This window comes from Tachyglossus aculeatus, chromosome X4 (genome assembly GCF_015852505.1).
Source record: "Tachyglossus aculeatus isolate mTacAcu1 chromosome X4, mTacAcu1.pri, whole genome shotgun sequence".
In the NCBI taxonomy this organism is placed as follows: Eukaryota; Metazoa; Chordata; class Mammalia; order Monotremata; family Tachyglossidae; genus Tachyglossus; species Tachyglossus aculeatus.
Genome location: NC_052098.1, coordinates 25627770 through 25644794, shown reverse-complemented (window position 1 = coordinate 25644794; position 17025 = coordinate 25627770). Strand labels below are relative to the sequence as shown.

Below are 17025 nucleotides of genomic sequence, written 5' to 3'. Positions count from 1 at the left end.
GACACCACCTTACATGGTATATTAGTTTGGTGTCTTTTATCTTCTGAGATCAGGCATTTCCAATGGACAGTAATTTAGAGTGAGTAATGGATACAGTGATTAGGGCCCAGTATCCTATGGGAGCATTGGACCTCTTCTCTTCATCCTGCTTCCATTCTTAATGCCTGGATGAGGTTCAGCTGCCAGACTGTAAACTCATTGTGGCCAGGGAATGTGTCTGTTTATTGATGTGTTGTTCTCTCCCAAGAGCTTAGTACAGTGCTCTGCACACACTAAGTGCTCAATAAATATGAATGACTGCCACTGCACAGCCACTATGACTCTCCCATTCCCCTGGACCTCTGGTCTTTTATCACCCCCAATTTCCACCCTTAGATTGGAAGGTTGTTGGGAGAGGGAAATCCAGAAGGAGCAGGTAACTAAGCACTTTGTTTACATTTATATAGTTCCATTTTAAATATTGTAGCCATGAATACAGCTTTTGTATTAAAAAAAAATCCACCAGCCCCCTTCCTAGACTAGGAGGACAGGCTGGGTGTGTTGCCTGTCAAAGAAACAGTAGCCTGGGATGGGAAAGGGGATCCATGCCTCTCCCTACTATAACAGCCTGAAATAGCTGTGCGTAACCAGAAGCCTGAACACCTCAACCAGGGAAGGTAACTGGAAAGCATGTACAGTATTTAGCTTTTTCACTCAATATAGGTACTTATTCCTGGAACATGTGTGACTGCAACATCCTTGTTAATAACACTTCACAGTCAAATCCAGAATAAAGGGCAGATATCCAAATAATACATAAAATGATGAGTAACATCTGGATACCTGTTAGAATGCTGCAAGCTTCTCGTGGGTGGGGAATAAGTTATTTATTTTGTACTTAGAACATTGTGTTGCACCCAGTGGCTGCTCAATAAATACTATTACTACTACTACTGGTATAACAAAGAGACAGTTTTGACCCAGGACATCTACTTACATGAAGAGTTTATGAGAAGCAGCGTGGCTCAGTGGAAAAGAGCACGGACTTTGGAGTCAGAGGTCATGGGTTCAAATCCCGGCTCTGCCAATCGTCAGCTGTGTGACTTTGGGCAAGTCACTTAACTTCTCTGGGCCTCAGTTCCCTCATCTGTAAAATGGGGATTAAGACTGTGAGCCCCCCGTGGGACAACCGATCACCTTGTAACCTCCCCAGCACTTAGAACAGTGCTTTGCACATAGTAAGCGCTTAATAAATGCCATCATTATTATTATTATTATTATCAAGAAGCATGAGCCTGGGAATCAGAGGACCTGGATTCTAATCCCAGCTCTGTCACTTACCTGTTGAGGGATCTTGAGCAAGTCACTTCTCTGTGCCTCAGCTTCCTCTTCAGTGAAATGGGGATTAAATACCTGTTTTCCCTCCTTACACTGAGAGCCTCATGAGGGACAGGGTCTGTGTTCATCCCGATTATTTTATATTTACCCCAGCACTTAGTATAGTGCCAAGCACATAGTAAGTGCTTAACAAATACCACAGTTAAGAAGCAGCATGGCCTAGTGGATAGAAAACGGACCGGGAGTCAGAAGGTCATGGGTTCTAATCCTGACTCTGCCACTTGGGCAAGTCATTTCACTTCTCTGTTCCTCAGTTACCTAATCTGTACAATGGGGATTGGGACTGTGAGCCCGAAATGGGTCAGGGACTGTGTTCAACTCGATTTGCTCGTATCCACCACAGCGCTTAGTACAGTGCCCAGCACGTAGTAAGCACTCACCAAATACCATTATTATTATTATTATCATTATTATTATTAGAAACTCTTGACCCTTGGCTTTATGGCACATAATCTAAGTTCTCTTTCCTCATTCTTATACATACTCTTCCCCAATTACACCCCAACTCACCCTCTTGTTCTGCTCAAGCTAACCTAATAGCTTTTGTTTCTCCAGCCTCTGACCCCTTTGTTTGCAGCCTTCTTGTCTGGAAGCTCCTGCTGCTTCCTATCTACCAGACCAGAGCTCTCCCCATATTCAAAGCCTTTCTGAAATTTTATCCTTTCAAGAGTCCTTTCCTGATTCATTTTTTATTTTTTATCTTCTCCACTTTTTATCCCCCAGCTACTGCCACAGCACCGCCAAGTATGCATTTAAGTGCTCCTAGCCTGTAGCACTGTATGCGAACCGTTACTTAAACATTCACTCCCCTATATATTCACTTTCTTCTTCCTCTAACTGTGAATTCTTTTAGTGTCTGTTTCTCCGCTTCATTATAAGCTCCCTGAGGGCAGGATCATGATTACTAACTGCTGAACTCTCTGATGTGCTTACTACAGTGGGTCTCAGTTGGTGGCTCATTGGAAAGAGCACGGGCTTTGGAGTCAGAGGTTATGGGTTCAAATCCCGGCTCCTCCAATTGTCAGCTGTGTGACTTTGGGCAAGTCACTTCACTTCTCTGGGCCTCAGTTACCTTCATCTGTAAAATGGGGATTAAGACTGTGAACCCCTAGTGGGACAACCTGATCACCTTGTATCCTCCCCAGCGCTTAGAACAGTGCTTTGCACATAGTAAGTGCTTAACAAATGCCATTATTATTATTATTATTACAGTGCTCAGTGCAAAATGGGCTGCAGAGTATGTTGAAGCAACGTGGCCTAGTGAAAAGAGCACGGGCCTGAGAGTAAGGTCTAATCCCGGCTCTGCCAATTACTTGCTGGGTGACCTTGGGCATATCACTTCTGTTTACCTTACCTGCAAAATGAGAATGAATTCCCTCTCTAATTTAGGCTGTGAGTGAGTCCCATGTGAGACAGGGAGTGTGTCCAACCTGATAGATTTTAAAGCACTGAATCACCTTGCCCTTTCCTACCTCACCTCACTACTCTTCTGCTACAACCCAGGCCGCACACTTCACTCCCCTAATGCCAATGTGCGCACTGTACCTTGATCTCGTCTATCACAGTGACAACCTCTTGCCCACGTCGTCCTGGAACACCCTCCCTCTTCGTATCTGACAATTACTCTCCCCACCTTCAAAGTCTTACTGAAGGCCCATTTCCTCCAAGAGGCCTTCCCCAACTAAGCCCTTATTTCTCCCACTCCCTTCTACCTCTTCCTGGTTTGCTCCCTTTATTCACCCCCACCCCTCAGTCCCACAGCAGTTATGTACTTGTACTTATGTACTTATGTACATGTACTTATGTATTTGTTACTCTATTTATTTATTTATTTTACTTGTACATATCTATTCTATTTATTTTATTTTGTTGGTATGTTTGGTTTTGTTCTCTGTCTCCCCCTTTTAAACTGTGAGCCCACTGTTGGGTAGGGACTGTCTCTATATGTTGCCAACTTGTACTTCCCAAGCGCTTAGTACAGTGCTCTGCACACAGTAAGCGCTCAAATACGATTGATGATGATGATGATGATGATATACATATCTGTAATTTATTCATTTATATTAATGTCTGTCTCCCCTTAATAATAATAATAATAATGACATTTATTAAGTGCTTACTATGTGCAAAGCAGTGTTCTAAGCACTGGGAAGGTTACAAGGTAATCAGATTGTCCCATGGGTGGCTCACAGTCTTAATCCCCATTTTACAGGTGAGGTAACTGAGGCACAGAGAAGTTAAGTGACTTGCCCAAAGTCACACAGCTGACAATTGGCAGAGGCAGGATTCAAACCCATGACCCCTGACTCCAAAGCCTGGTGGGCTCTTTCCATAGAGCCACACTGCTTCCCATTCCTTCTTCTCCAAGGGTTGCTCTGAACTCATAAAATAAATGATCTACTTGACCAAGGATTTTAGGGAAAAAAAGGTACGGGTGATTTGTAATAATAATAATAATGATGGCATTTATTAAGCACTTACTATGTGCAAAGCACTGTTCTAAGTGATGGGGAGGTTACAAGGTGATCAGGTTGTCCCACGGAGGGCTCACAGTCTTAATCCCCATTTTATAGATGAGGTAACTGAGGCACAGAGAAGTTAAGTGACTTGCCCAAAGTCACACAGCTGACAATTGGCGGAGCCGGGATTTGAACCCCTGACCCCTGACTCCAAAGCCTGTGCTCTTTCCACTGAGCCATGCTGCTTCCCCATGTGAGCCACATGGGGCTTCTAGATTGTAAACTTGTTGTGGGCAGGCAATATGTCTGTTATATTGTATTTTCCCAAGATCTTAGTACAATGCTCTGCACACAGTAAATGCTCAGTAAATGCGATTGATTGATTGAGTGATCTATCCCAGGACTTAGTGCAGTGCTTGACGCATAGTAAGTTCTTAACAAATACTGTTATTGCTTGTTTCCAACACTTTTATTTTGGATGCATGACATCTACAGCTCCTGTTTTCCAGGTGGAGAGATTGGTTTGGTCCCTTACTTCGACACGATTACCTTTATGGTTTCTGATGGTGAAGCTGGACCATATGTAAATGAATGTTGTTACAATGGACCTCTTCCTCCTCCTGTTCCACTTCATGATTCATTTCCGGTGTATGATCTCCATATCACCATCTACCCAGTGGACAACCAGCCACCATCTATTGCAGTCGGTGAAAACCTTTCTTTTATTATAGCCATTAAGCTACTAATCCTCGTATATAGCTAGTTTATGAAGTCACCAAATATAATTGTTCTTGTCTAAAAATTTTAGCCCAGGTAGGATTTAATAAAAAAATAGCTTCTGTAAATGTTTTTAAGTAACAAAAAAATTACTGGTGAAACACTTTAATGAGGACAATGTCCCGTTCTTTTCAGTTTAGAAATAAATATTCCAAGTGCCTTCTTCTTTAGTGCTCTCTCTTTTTACTCATATTCTGTTAGAACAGAATAACTACATGACAGATACCTAGCTAAATATCTTAAACTACAGACAAAATTCACGCATGGTTATGTTTCCCTGGATCACCCTGGTATTCAGGGGGCAGGCTTTGGGGATTCTGAAATGGAAAAAAGAGAGTGATCTCCAGGAAAGAGCCGGAGGATCAAGCTTAACCCTCATTTCGCCCACTGACATCACTGTAACAGCTCTGCCCTAGAGAGAAGATCTAACCACTCCTACCCCCCACTCAGCCTGAGTCAATTTCTCCTGCCACCACAGGACACTAGTTCTGTACACGGGCTAGTGGGAAGCTGATGGACCAATCTACTCTGATGGAGCTGATGGACCAAGCCCTGTCCCCAGGGAGACCAATCTGGTAGCCCCTCCTAAACCATTGTTGTATCCCTTTCCCTGTGACATCTCCTTCCTACAGCCACTGCTATGTCAGCTCCTCTCTTTGGGAAGAGAGGTCTGATGACTCGGTCTTCTCCTCCCTCCTACCAGCTGCTGTATCAAGAAAATAAGCCCCACTTTCTAGAGATCAGGCCAACCTTTCCCTCTTTCCCCTCTGGCTATCTCCTAATTCTCTTGCTCCCTCATGGGAAATATTTTTGTGTGTTTGTGTGTCTCTGTAGGGCTGAGGAACTGGTTTCTGGTCCCCCCCCCCCACCCCCCCCAAGCACTTGTGTGTAGACATGCACATATTTATAATTCTCTTTATGTTAATTATGTGTATATATCTATAATTCTATTCATTGATGCTGTTCAATCAATCAATCGTATTTATTGAGCACTTACTGTGTGCACAGCACTGTACTAAGCGCTTGGGAAGTACAAGTTGGCAACATATAGAGACAGTCCCTACCCAACAGTGGGCTCACAGTCTAAAAGGGGATGCTATTGATGCCTGTTTACTTGTTTTGATGCCTTTGTCACCCCTTCTAGACTGTGAGCTCATTGTGGGCAGGGATTCTCTCTACTTGTTGCTGAACTGTACTTTCCAAGCACTTAGTACAGTGCTCTGCACCCAGTAAACACTCAAGAAATTTGATTGAATGAATTGAATGAATGAATGAATGAATTGGTATGCTGGGTTGGGGGGAGGTGCCGGGGGAGCTGCCCTTGTTCCCATTGCCTTGGCCCAAGTGAAACCAGACAATTCTCTTAGTTGATATGCACAGACGTATATTGTTTTATTTCATTTTTATAAGGCCATCTCTCCAAAGGCATTTTGTATATGTTCTGTTTCTCAGAAATATATTTAAGCATATGCATGCATGTTATTATAATTTACAGCCTATCACCCAAGCAATGTTCTGGAAAGGAAGCATTGTCCCGGCAAAATAATTAAGCACCAACACATGAACAAGTGTTCATTATGAGCCATTGTATAATAGCTCTCCTACAATTAACACTCCAAAAACTTGAAGGAATGGCCGATCTTGAGGAATACATAAACTAAAGGTTTTTGGGATTTTTTTTCCCCCTTGTGTCACTTAGGTGACACAACTGCAACTCCAAGTGAGGCATGAGAATAACTCGAAAATAAATAAGAACACTTTAAATTATAGACACTTTTCAGGTGTTGACTCATTTACAAGAAAAAACACAACTCCTGCTAAGTTGAATTAAATTCTAGCCATTATTTTCTCCTTAGACTTTCATTTTGAAGGAAGATTCCCTGTAATCTACATGATCGTTCCAATGCAATTTGAGGGCTTTGTAATTGAAATTTCAAATTCTGCTCTTCGTCATTAGAAGATGGTGTCTCTAAGTTCCTAACCATTTTATTATCTGTGTGTAGGTACTGTGTTTGCTGTGGATGAAAGCTTCTCAGCTGCCATTACCGTTAATCATTTATTTGCCACTGACCCCGACACTGAAGCAGATGACTTAGAGTTTGTTTTGGTTTCACCTCCTCAGTTTGGGTACATTGAAAATACACTACCGACCCCAGGTTTTGAGAAAAGCAACATGGGCATAAGCATAGGTAAGTACAGTTCTAGGTACAAGACCAACAATTACTATCCTTCATTTATCATTTTGGATCTTGATTGACAACACATGCTTACTTGTGACATCTGGTTCTAATTTGAGCTTTATTTATGGCCTTGCTTTCATCATATTTCCTTAACCTGTGCACAGCCTGTACTTTTAAGTTTTCTTTGGGAACCAATAGGTGTTTCATTCAAGGAAAAAATACTATAAGAATTCACTGTCCTTGGGTGGATCAGAGTTTAAATGGCTTGAGCTACCACATGTTCTCAATTTCAATGCTTTTTTTAAAAAAAAAACTGAATGGGTATGAGGAGAACGAACTGAAAAAAATGACCTTGAGTATCACAAGGAAGAAAGGGTTTCAAAACTTTAAAACCCAAAAGTAGTTTGATAGAGCGATAAGTTGACTAGGTTGCTTTTGGAGCAACAATATCCTTCTTTCATATGAACTTCATCTCCGGTTACAATGTAACAAACAGCAGTCAAACCTAGCTGGGGTAACTAGTCCTTGATTTGGGGAGTTGGATTTGGAAGCATGTATATCGAAGACCTCAAAAACACTGGACCTGAGGTGAGTTTAGGGTTATAAAAATTCACCAGGTACATTATTTGCAAATTATTAGGATTTCATCTCTAGGATCAGGGTCTATATATTTTGAACTTAATAAAAGGTGCTCATACAGAAGTATGATGCATTTCTTCAAAGTAGCAGACTTGATCCATCCAAACTAAGGAGGTGGGCAGTTCCTATTTATAATGCTGTTTGTTCTGTAAAATGGATTATTGACTCAAATGTTGAGAATCTAGAGATGCTCTTTTTGTAAGTAGTTCTCATCCTGTCTGTCATCTCTTGGAATGCTATAGCATCATTTCAGTGGAAACACATGAAGGCTTTGCACATAAACTATGTGCAGTCCAGGCATCTGAGGATAGAACCAACGTCAGACCAGTTTATGGTGTACGTCACGGATGGGAAACATCGTTCTTTGGAGACACCATTTTACATTAAAATCAACCCGACAAATGATGAAGTTCCTGGCTTTGTAGCACGGAACATCACTGTAAGGAAGAAAGAAATATCTTGAGCTTCTATCTTTGATGTCTCATGTTCTGTCTCTTACCCTGTCCTTCGAGATCCATGCTTTACCCTTTTCGATTGCACATTCTTATGTTCATCGAACACTTCAGACCTACTGGAAAACTTAATCATATACTGTACCCACATGGGAAGTGCAGTCCCTCCTTGTTTGATGAAACCTATTTAAGAAATCATGTATGCAGAATACACGTGAACAATGGCCTTATGCATCCCTCTATTCATATTTAGGAATCCATACCAATGATTGCATTTACAATGAGCACAATGGCCTTGGGTGTGAAAGAGCATTTTTCACCCACAGGTGAGGCACCTGAGGCAGGGAGGAGGGCAAGAGTTGGCCAGGTTCAGAGGTGGAAATGTCTGGGAGTAGAGGAGTATTCTCTCCCCTTCCCTTTCCTGCTCTTCCAACGCACCCTGGAGGTGAAAGTCTCTGTAACCACAGGGGAAGGAAGCGACAGAAACAGCGTTGTGCAAAAGGCACCAAATGGCCTAGACATGCCCCCCACATCTTTGCTTATACATCCGATTAACAAACTTCTTTTTACAGAATTATTTTTTAAAAAATCAGTTCTATTTTAGTTGCACTTAATGTCTAGCCATGGCTGTCTCATGTCTCCTTATTTCTGACCATTCTCTTTTTGGAGTAATATCTACTTATTTTATTGACCAAAGCAAGTTTGGACTACAGTTCGTACTGCGGGACCAACATCTATAAGGTAAAGCCAGAGGGACCCAAGACTTTATCCTGTTTCAAGACCTATAGCAAAATTCCGATGCTAGGCTCTTTATTGCTGGAAACAATGCAAGAAACACTTTTGACTTTTCAACCTGCCCCATCCTCTTTGGACTTTTATAGTCGAGGCTTATAGAGAGTCACTCTGGGAATCTGTGGGATTCACTTTCCCTTTCTCATTTGGGTGGGTTGCCGGCTTTTTTGAAGAGCCTAACCGGGGGTTGGAAGGATTCTGTGGGAAGCAGGACAAGAAACTTTACCAGTTTCTCATTCCACTCCTACCCCTTCTGCTGGCACAGTGGCTCCCAAGAGCACACTTACGTCAGACCTGAGCCCTGCTGAAGTGCTGGGCCCCCTTTCCAGACTTTAGGTGAAACCTTGCTTTCTACCTGTGCACTTTGACAATGGAAGCTCTGGAGAGTAAATCTGGATGGAAAACAGCAGTCACTTTCAAGTCGGTCACTTTTCCAACAGGCCTACCTTTAGGCTTCATATAGATTTTTAAAGAAAACTAACTTTTTAATCTTTGAAAAATTAACTTCTCCATGCCTGTAAAGTTGTTCTGGCCAAGATATTTTATGAAGTTAGTTTATCTTGGGTTTTGTTTTTTTATGGTTTGGTGATGAGCATGGTGACCAAAGAGGCAGGAGTATTGACTGTCTTCCAAAACCCTGCTACTGACTTGCCTTAGAATGAATGGCAGACAAACATAACTGCTAATTCCATGGGAGCAGTGGGGGCCAATGCCCCTCTGGGTTTGAGACTGTCGAGGCAAGGCTATTCTACCGTTGATTGATAGCCCTGCACCTTCCAGGTCTCTGAGAAAGTTGAAAGCTTCTGTTCAGGGCTGAAAAGATCCCAAGTCAGTTGAAGCTTATTTGCCACTCCCTGGCCCCATCCTTCTTGCAGCCCTCCTAAAAGCCCTGCTCCTTTTTCTACTCAGAAATTCAAATCAAAACCAGACACCTGTGATGGCTAGTCACGTATGTTCTCTGAAAGTCGGATTCCCATCCAGAAAATCACATTGTCCTGCATTTATGTCACATTTTTCTTTTAAAGTAGCCAGTGAATATTTACTCTGCACATAGGAATCCCAGGGTAATTGTACTAACCAACAGAGCCTCCCTTTGCAAAATGGTAATGTAATGATAATTGTTTAAACAGAGAAGTTCATGTTAAATTCACTTGTGCCTTATTGTGCCTTATTTGTGCAAGAACTAGTGAAAGATATGGGAGTTTGTCTAGGTCTCTAAAATAGTTTAAGTTTTGGGTATTTTAAGATCCATGAGGAAAAATGCCAATTCTCAATTTTTGCACTTTATTACAATATACCAATTACAGTTGTTAAAGTGGAATACTACTCCAAATTAGTCTTCTTGAAGTAGATGGCAGGAAAGTAATTCACACAGTTTTCTCTTCAGTGTCTCATGTGTGAAATTTCACCAGCCGAATTAAAGACAGGACCTGTAAAGGGAATCAGTTCTCAATCCAAGACCACTACTAACATCTGAAACAGATCTAAGTTTTTGCCTTTGATCTTGTTATACAAAAAGATGTGATTTGTGACATTTCAGGCTAGGCAGGACTGTATTTTAGTTGGAGTCCATCCTGAAAAATATGAGGCTAATTTGGGTTATCAAATTGTGTAGCTCATACTGTTAAGTATAGTAGAACAGTAAACAACATACATTTATGCCATCCCTTATTTATACAGCAGCCTTTCATGTCTACCATATCAAATCCACTTAGTAAATTCAGGGCCTTGGAAGCAAGTGAGGGTATGGATTATGGCACACTTACTATGTGTGGAGGACTGCGGTTGGTAGAGTACAATCAGATTGGATGAATAGGAAGTAGTTCCTGACCCACATGTGGCTCAGTCTAAAAAAAAGTGGCTAAGTAGGTTAAACCATAGATTGGATGCCTGACCTTTGATTTGCTTTGTAACTACAGGCAAACCAAAAGTCCTCTTTGTTCTTTAGTTTCTTCATCTATCAAATTGTGATGGTATTACATATCCATTTTGACCATGTTAGGTAGGTTATTGAAATAAATCTAGGGCCCTCCGTGGTGAGAGAGAGCCTGCCCCAGGGAAGTCTGTGGGAGGAAACACACTGCGAGGAGCCTTCCCTTGGTCCTCCTGCTGACCCTCTGCTCCTACTCCCCAAAACGTCCCTGGACTGTCCTCTCACCAACCCTTCTAGAGCTCTTTGGGAGAAGCTGAAGGTCAGATGCTCATGATGCTTGGTGGGAGTTTCAAACAAATAACCTGACTGTATTCATAGAGCGGAGGATGGGTATTGAGCTCTGTTATCCTCAAAATAAAGCTGCAGAAAACGATTTTCGTTGTTTCACCCCCAAATCACAAAGATTTCTGTGCGAGGATTTACACAAGCAAAACTGATTCCTGAAAGAGAAGCAGCATGGCCTAGTGGAATGATCACGGGCCTGAGAGTCTGAGAAGTTGGATTCTATGCTGACCCCGCCAACTGATGGGTGTGACCTCGAGCAAGCCACTTCTCTGTGCCTCAGTTTCATCATCTGAAAAATGGGATTCAATACACATTCTCCCTTCTATTTGGGCTGTCAGCCTCACTTGGGACAGAGACTCTGTCTGACTTGATTATCTTGTATCTACTCCAGGACTTAGTACAGGGCTTGGCATTTAGTAAAATGCTTAACAAATACCACTATTATTATTATGATAATTATTACTAAAAGATGAGATCCTGTTTTATGTTTGGTTTTTTTTTCCATCTGTTGAAAGCCTTCTTTTCTCCCAGGACAACTGACATTTTCTGGCAATTTTCTTTTTGTTCACTCTGCCGGTGTAGGTGGTTGAGGGCCAGATGAAGGAGCTCGATCCTTCCATCATCAATGCAGTTGATCTCGATATTCCCCAGGACCGCTTAATGTTCACAGTCACCCAACAGCCACAGCATGGAATTCTTGTTGATGGGGTGCTTGGCAATGATGTCACCTTCTATAAACGATTAATTAATATGCATCAGAATCCCAAATTTCCTCTGCACAACTTCTCCATGGATCTTCTCAAGACTGGTATGTAGCATTCCTCTTGCATTTAATAATCAGTATCAGGAGTGGGGAAAAGTAAGCAACATTAATTTCCTACCGTAATTTATTCTGAAGATCTAACTGGATTATCCTAGATAATACTGAAAATAACCTAACAAATTCAATAGAGGAGCATTTAGACCTTGGGGTCAGTTTGCATTTTTCTAACTGTATGAGAATCTCTCTAGGAGTATGTTCTATGAACTAATCTGAGTCCAACAAACATTCCAAGCTTCCTCTGAGGTCTCTCTGAATTTCAGAACAGAAACCCTCTCCATGTAGAGGGATAAAAAGAAAAGTCGGAAAATTCTTTGAAAATCCAATATAGCTCTTTAAAATCTATTTTGATGATCGTATGAAAAATCTTGGGCACCGTAGTGCATGTTTTTCATTCACATCACCTTTTTTCCTTTTTGGTGCTCTGGGAAATGGAAATGTAGAGTAAATTTAGGAAAGATGTTGAAGTTAAAAAGATGTTGAAGTTACTTAAATGACCTGAGTAACCATATCTCACCACAGCATACAATTAATTGTTAATTAGCTTTTCGGTTAAGTGAGAAAACAAGAAAATAGTTCCACGTGTTTAAAAAAATACTTGCCGTTTTTCCTATTTTCTTCTCTGTCTTCTCCCCCAACCCCCGGCCCCCAGAACCCAAACCCAAACAATGCTTGTGGAAAATTTCAAGAAAATAGCATGTGTTTTAATTGTCAACTTCTACAAGTTGACAAGGCTAGAGTTGCCTTAGCGATTTGGGTATCTTGATTTGTTTAGTCTTTATCCCTTCCTTTTTCAAGAAATTACTTTTTCCCCACAGAGTTTCTTCAGCCAGGTAGAGTGACAAATCACTGCACACATGCAAATCCAAGCAGGAGTTGATGTTTTTGCTGGTTTGGATCCTGTTCTCTGAGACCAGCTGTGTATCCATGTATTATGGTTCCATTTCCTCCTCAGGGCTCTAAAAGGGCAACCTTTGCAGAGATATGGAATCTGGGATTTCACCTGTAATATCTATGATGATAGACCTAAGTCCATGATAATGTTTTGCAAGTTGGACCATATATGTTTCATTTGATAATTTTCCTTTCAATGTGACGACATGGAAAAGGGAAATATGATAGTCCCAGCTGTGCTCTATAGCATGCCTCAGTTTTAAGTGACAAAACAAGTTTTGTTTCATTTAATGCCACTGAACAAAGCTTTGCTGTGGAAATCCACATAATTTAAGCCTCATGAGCTGTCATCATGATGACATCTTGGAGACTGTAGTGCTGGATTAAAATGAACTGCCACTGATATGTAGACATGCCCTAAACTAGCAGAGACAAGCTGCCTGAGACATGTAGTAGAGACAAAGGCTAGGTTTTCCCAGCTAAAAGATAATGGAGGATTGAGTAATTATTTGGGAATTTAATCTAAGCAGACTAACTGAATAGTTCTATCTAAAACAGACCACCCTACTTTAGGCCTTAATTACTCAGATTGGCTGTGTACCTGAGTCACATTAACAAGGTAACTGAAAAATCCCCATTTCACTTGTACTGTGAAAGTCCAGTGAAAGAGAAATGTGGTGAAGAGAGTTTTGAAGACATTTCCTTTCTTTCTTTCTCTCCCAGGAATGAAGTTGATGTACGTACATGATGACTCTGAAAATCTTGAGGATAGTTTCACAATTCAGTTGTCAGATGGGAAACATAAAATCCTGAAAAGCATTTCGGTAAAAGTCATGCCAGTTAATGATGAGAAACCAGTGATGAACAAGTAAGCCACTTATTCGTTGTCTGTATACTCAGATTATAAGATACCAGAACAATTGTTGCGACTCTGAGTGCCCTTTGTGCACAGTGGTACAGTACTTGATAGTGGTTGATCATGATAACTAGTAGCCTCCAAGAGTCAGTGATGATCAGGGTTATTCTGAAATAAATAGAAATCAGAGTGTGCTAGCCAGGAAAGTCCTTCCTGACCCTACTGTTTGGTCAAGATGGATAGATTGAACAAACATATCCGCTCCTCTGCTGCTAATCTCCTCACCGTACCTCGTTCTCGCCTGTCCCGCCATCGACCCCCGGCCCACGTCATCCCCCGGGCCTGGAATGCCCTCCCTCTGCCCATCCGCCAAGCTAGCTCTCTTCCTCCCTTCAAGGCCCTACTGAGAGCTCACCTCCTCCAGGAGGCCTCCCCAGACTGAGCCCCTTCCTTCCTCTCCCCCTCGTCCCCCTCTCCTTCCCCCCCATCTTACCTCCTTCCCTTCCCCACAGCACCTGTATATATGTTTCTACATATTTATTACTCTTTTTATTTATTTATTTATTTATTTTACTTGTACATATCTATTCTATTTATTTTATTTTGTTAGTATGTTTGGTTTTGTCTCCCCCTTTTAGACTGTGAGCCCACTGTTGGGTAGGGACTGTCTCTATATGTTGCCAATTTGTACTTCCCAAGCGCTTAGTACAGTGCTCTGCACACAGTAAGCGCTCAATAAATACGACTGATGATGATGAAGTGCCTGTTAGATTAAGTAACAGAGTTCTGAAGCTCTTGCTTATGATTATTCATTTGAACAATTGTCACAGTTAAGTATAGGTCACATACCCATTTATTGTAAATCCTAGACCCCCTAGTTTATTGAGGCTACTTCAAAACAAAGCTGATCTTAGTGCACCCTCTGCTGGTATATGCACGGACAGCTCACATAGACCTTTTTTGTTCTTTTCCATTTCTTTTCCCGCTCATACACCACTTTAATGGAGAGAAAAACTACCTCTCCCATGTACCATGTCAGTTTTGGTAAGTGTCTTACTTTCTCACTGGAACGGCATTGTGTAACAACAGCAAGGTCCTCCAGTAGCGTGGCAGGTCTTAAAGACCGTAGACTGAAAGCCATGGTGTCTTAAAGACCGTAGACTGAAAGCCATGGTAGAGCGAAAGGCTTCATTCTCTCCCCTGGCTAGAAGTTGTGATTTTGATGCCAGACCACCTATATGGAAATGCAAAGAAATTCATACGATGAAAAAACTTACCACCTCCTCAAAGAGGTCATTACCACATTCAGATCAGATATTATCTTTTGATTTTTTTTTTGAAGTTTAACATTTTTCATGCATACTGATTCCAAGGCAGATTAATCAATACCAGAAAATACTGGCTGTGTATTATCTGATCATCATCAGTCAACCAATGGTTATTATGGAGCACTTACTGTGTGCTAAGCACTATACTAGGGACCTGGGAGAGTACAGTACAAAAGACTTGGAAGGCATGAATGATCCCTGTCCACAAAGAGCTAACAGTCTAAAAAGGGAGCTGGACATTAAAATAAATTCTGAATTCATATTTTATTCCTTAATTGCCACTAATGAGCAAGTAACAAATGCATTATATTTTCATTTTTTAACAAGGGTAAGGGAAATTATTTCTCTGCATTGAATCACATCTCTATTGTGGAAAATTCATATGCTTTATGGTAACTCTTTCCAGTTTAGAAGATGCTACTGATGGAGGGATTTTATTCCTGGGTGTGATTGTGAATGACGTGATTGATGTGTGACTGACAATCCTTCCCACATTGTATGTATCCAAATATTGTTCCTGATGCATAAGCTGAGTCTTGTAAGGAAGGGAATTGGTGTGAGTGATTTCTATTCACATGCCTTCCTTTTTACCCCTTCAGATGCCCTAGTGTGGCTGCTTTTCCTTAGCTACGCTTTCTTTTTTACCGCCCTGCAGGTTGGCATGATGCGTAAGCCTTTGGGGTGGCACACCCTAGAACTAACAGCTTCTATTTTAATGTCAACACTGAATTTTTTCTCTTGCAGGAAGGGTGAAATAACAGTGAATATGGGTGAAACTCGGTTTATTTCTAGTGCCATTCTCTCTGCTTTAGATAAAGACACCCCCAGGGAAAGGATTTACTATTTATTTGAAAGACTTCCAGAAAATGGGCAGCTTCAGCTCCAGGTTTGTGGCCTTTTTATTTAACCAACAATAATAATCTATCTTAAATCCAGTATGTTAGGCAATGAATGCACTTTTTTTTCCTGAATATCATTTTTTTGGGGGGGTAGAAAGATCATGTGAACCAGTAGGATGTGTGATTCAGTAGTTAGTATACAAAATATGCCCAATGCAAACTTTGATGGGTAGAAATATCATGGAACTAGTGATAGTTTGAAAATGTGTTATAGCTAGAAATGAACCAGAAGAGAACAAAAAGGTCATGTATTAAAAAAATAGACAGCTTTTTTTGGGTTGAGGAACAGTGAATTAAGGGAACTAAAGTGTGAAGAAAGGACAGGGAGATCCGTTAACTGAGTTATTTAAACTGTACTGGATAAAACAGTAAGGAATATTACTGGAGGTAGCTTGTTGAATTCAGAAAGTGATGCAATGCTGTTTCTATTGCAATGCTTCTGTTTCTGCAATGTTTCTGTTTCTATTGCAATGTTTCTGTTGCAATGCTATTTCTGTGTCTAGAGAAAGTGATCAATCAATGGCATTTATTGAGGGTTTATTATGCGCCAAACACTGTACTGAGCACTTGGGAGAGTACAGCAGAATTAGCAGACATGTTCCCTGGCCATAATGAGCTTGCAATCTAGAGGATTGTGTAGTGTTTTTTTTCTCCTCCTCCTGTTCATCATCATCAACTGACTCTAGCACTTTAGGGGAATTATAGAGAAAGAAAGAGTTATAATCTTTGCTCACAAGGAGGTTACAATCTAATTGGTGTTCCAGGACAAAAGTTCACACGGGAATGTAAGGGAAATTTAAGAACACAAATAACAGAATAGAGTTTACACTGAGGTAATAGTTTCTGGCAAAGACCTGAAGTGAGCAGTGTGTTGTGGTTTGGATGGGGATAATCTGATTTCATGAAGCTGGGTAGGATTTAAGAAGCACTTAGTTACTCCAGCCCATCCTCGCGGCCCTTATGAAAATCACCTGCAATTCAGTTGTCTCCCCAACCAGTAACTTATTTTTAATGTCTCTCTCCCCAACTAGGCTGTAAACTCCTTGAAGTCAGGGATCATATCTACTTATGCTATTGTACTCTCCCAAGCACCTAATACAGTATTCTGTACCCAGTAAACTCTCAGTAAGTACCATGATAAAGAGGAGGGAATAATTTGTTACTATTCGCTATTTCTACCCTCTCCCACTGAGGTTGTGTGCCCCTAGTAGGTCAGAAACCAGCTTGGCTAAGTGGATAGAGCACGGTCCTGGGGGTCAGAAGGACTTGGGTTCTAATCCTAGCTCTGCCACATGTCTGCTGGGTGACCTTGGGTAAGTCACTTAACTTCTCTG

At 41.3% G+C, this 17025-nt stretch overlaps 1 protein-coding gene across 1 annotated transcript in view; it reads left to right on the top strand.

Moving 5' to 3' along the window:
* The window catches only part of LOC119947866 (FRAS1-related extracellular matrix protein 1-like), a 38193-nt gene extending 22387 nt beyond the window's left edge, over positions 1–15806 (top strand). The window contains exons 9-15 of the mRNA XM_038769520.1: positions 4346–4543; positions 6617–6802; positions 7675–7871; positions 11477–11702; positions 13332–13476; positions 15537–15678; positions 15786–15806. Coding sequence (XP_038625448.1) covers positions 4346–4543; positions 6617–6802; positions 7675–7871; positions 11477–11702; positions 13332–13476; positions 15537–15678; positions 15786–15806 — 1115 coding nt within the window. The remainder of the gene's footprint in view (positions 1–4345; positions 4544–6616; positions 6803–7674; positions 7872–11476; positions 11703–13331; positions 13477–15536; positions 15679–15785) is intronic.
* The last annotated feature ends 1219 nt before the right edge of the window (positions 15807–17025 follow it).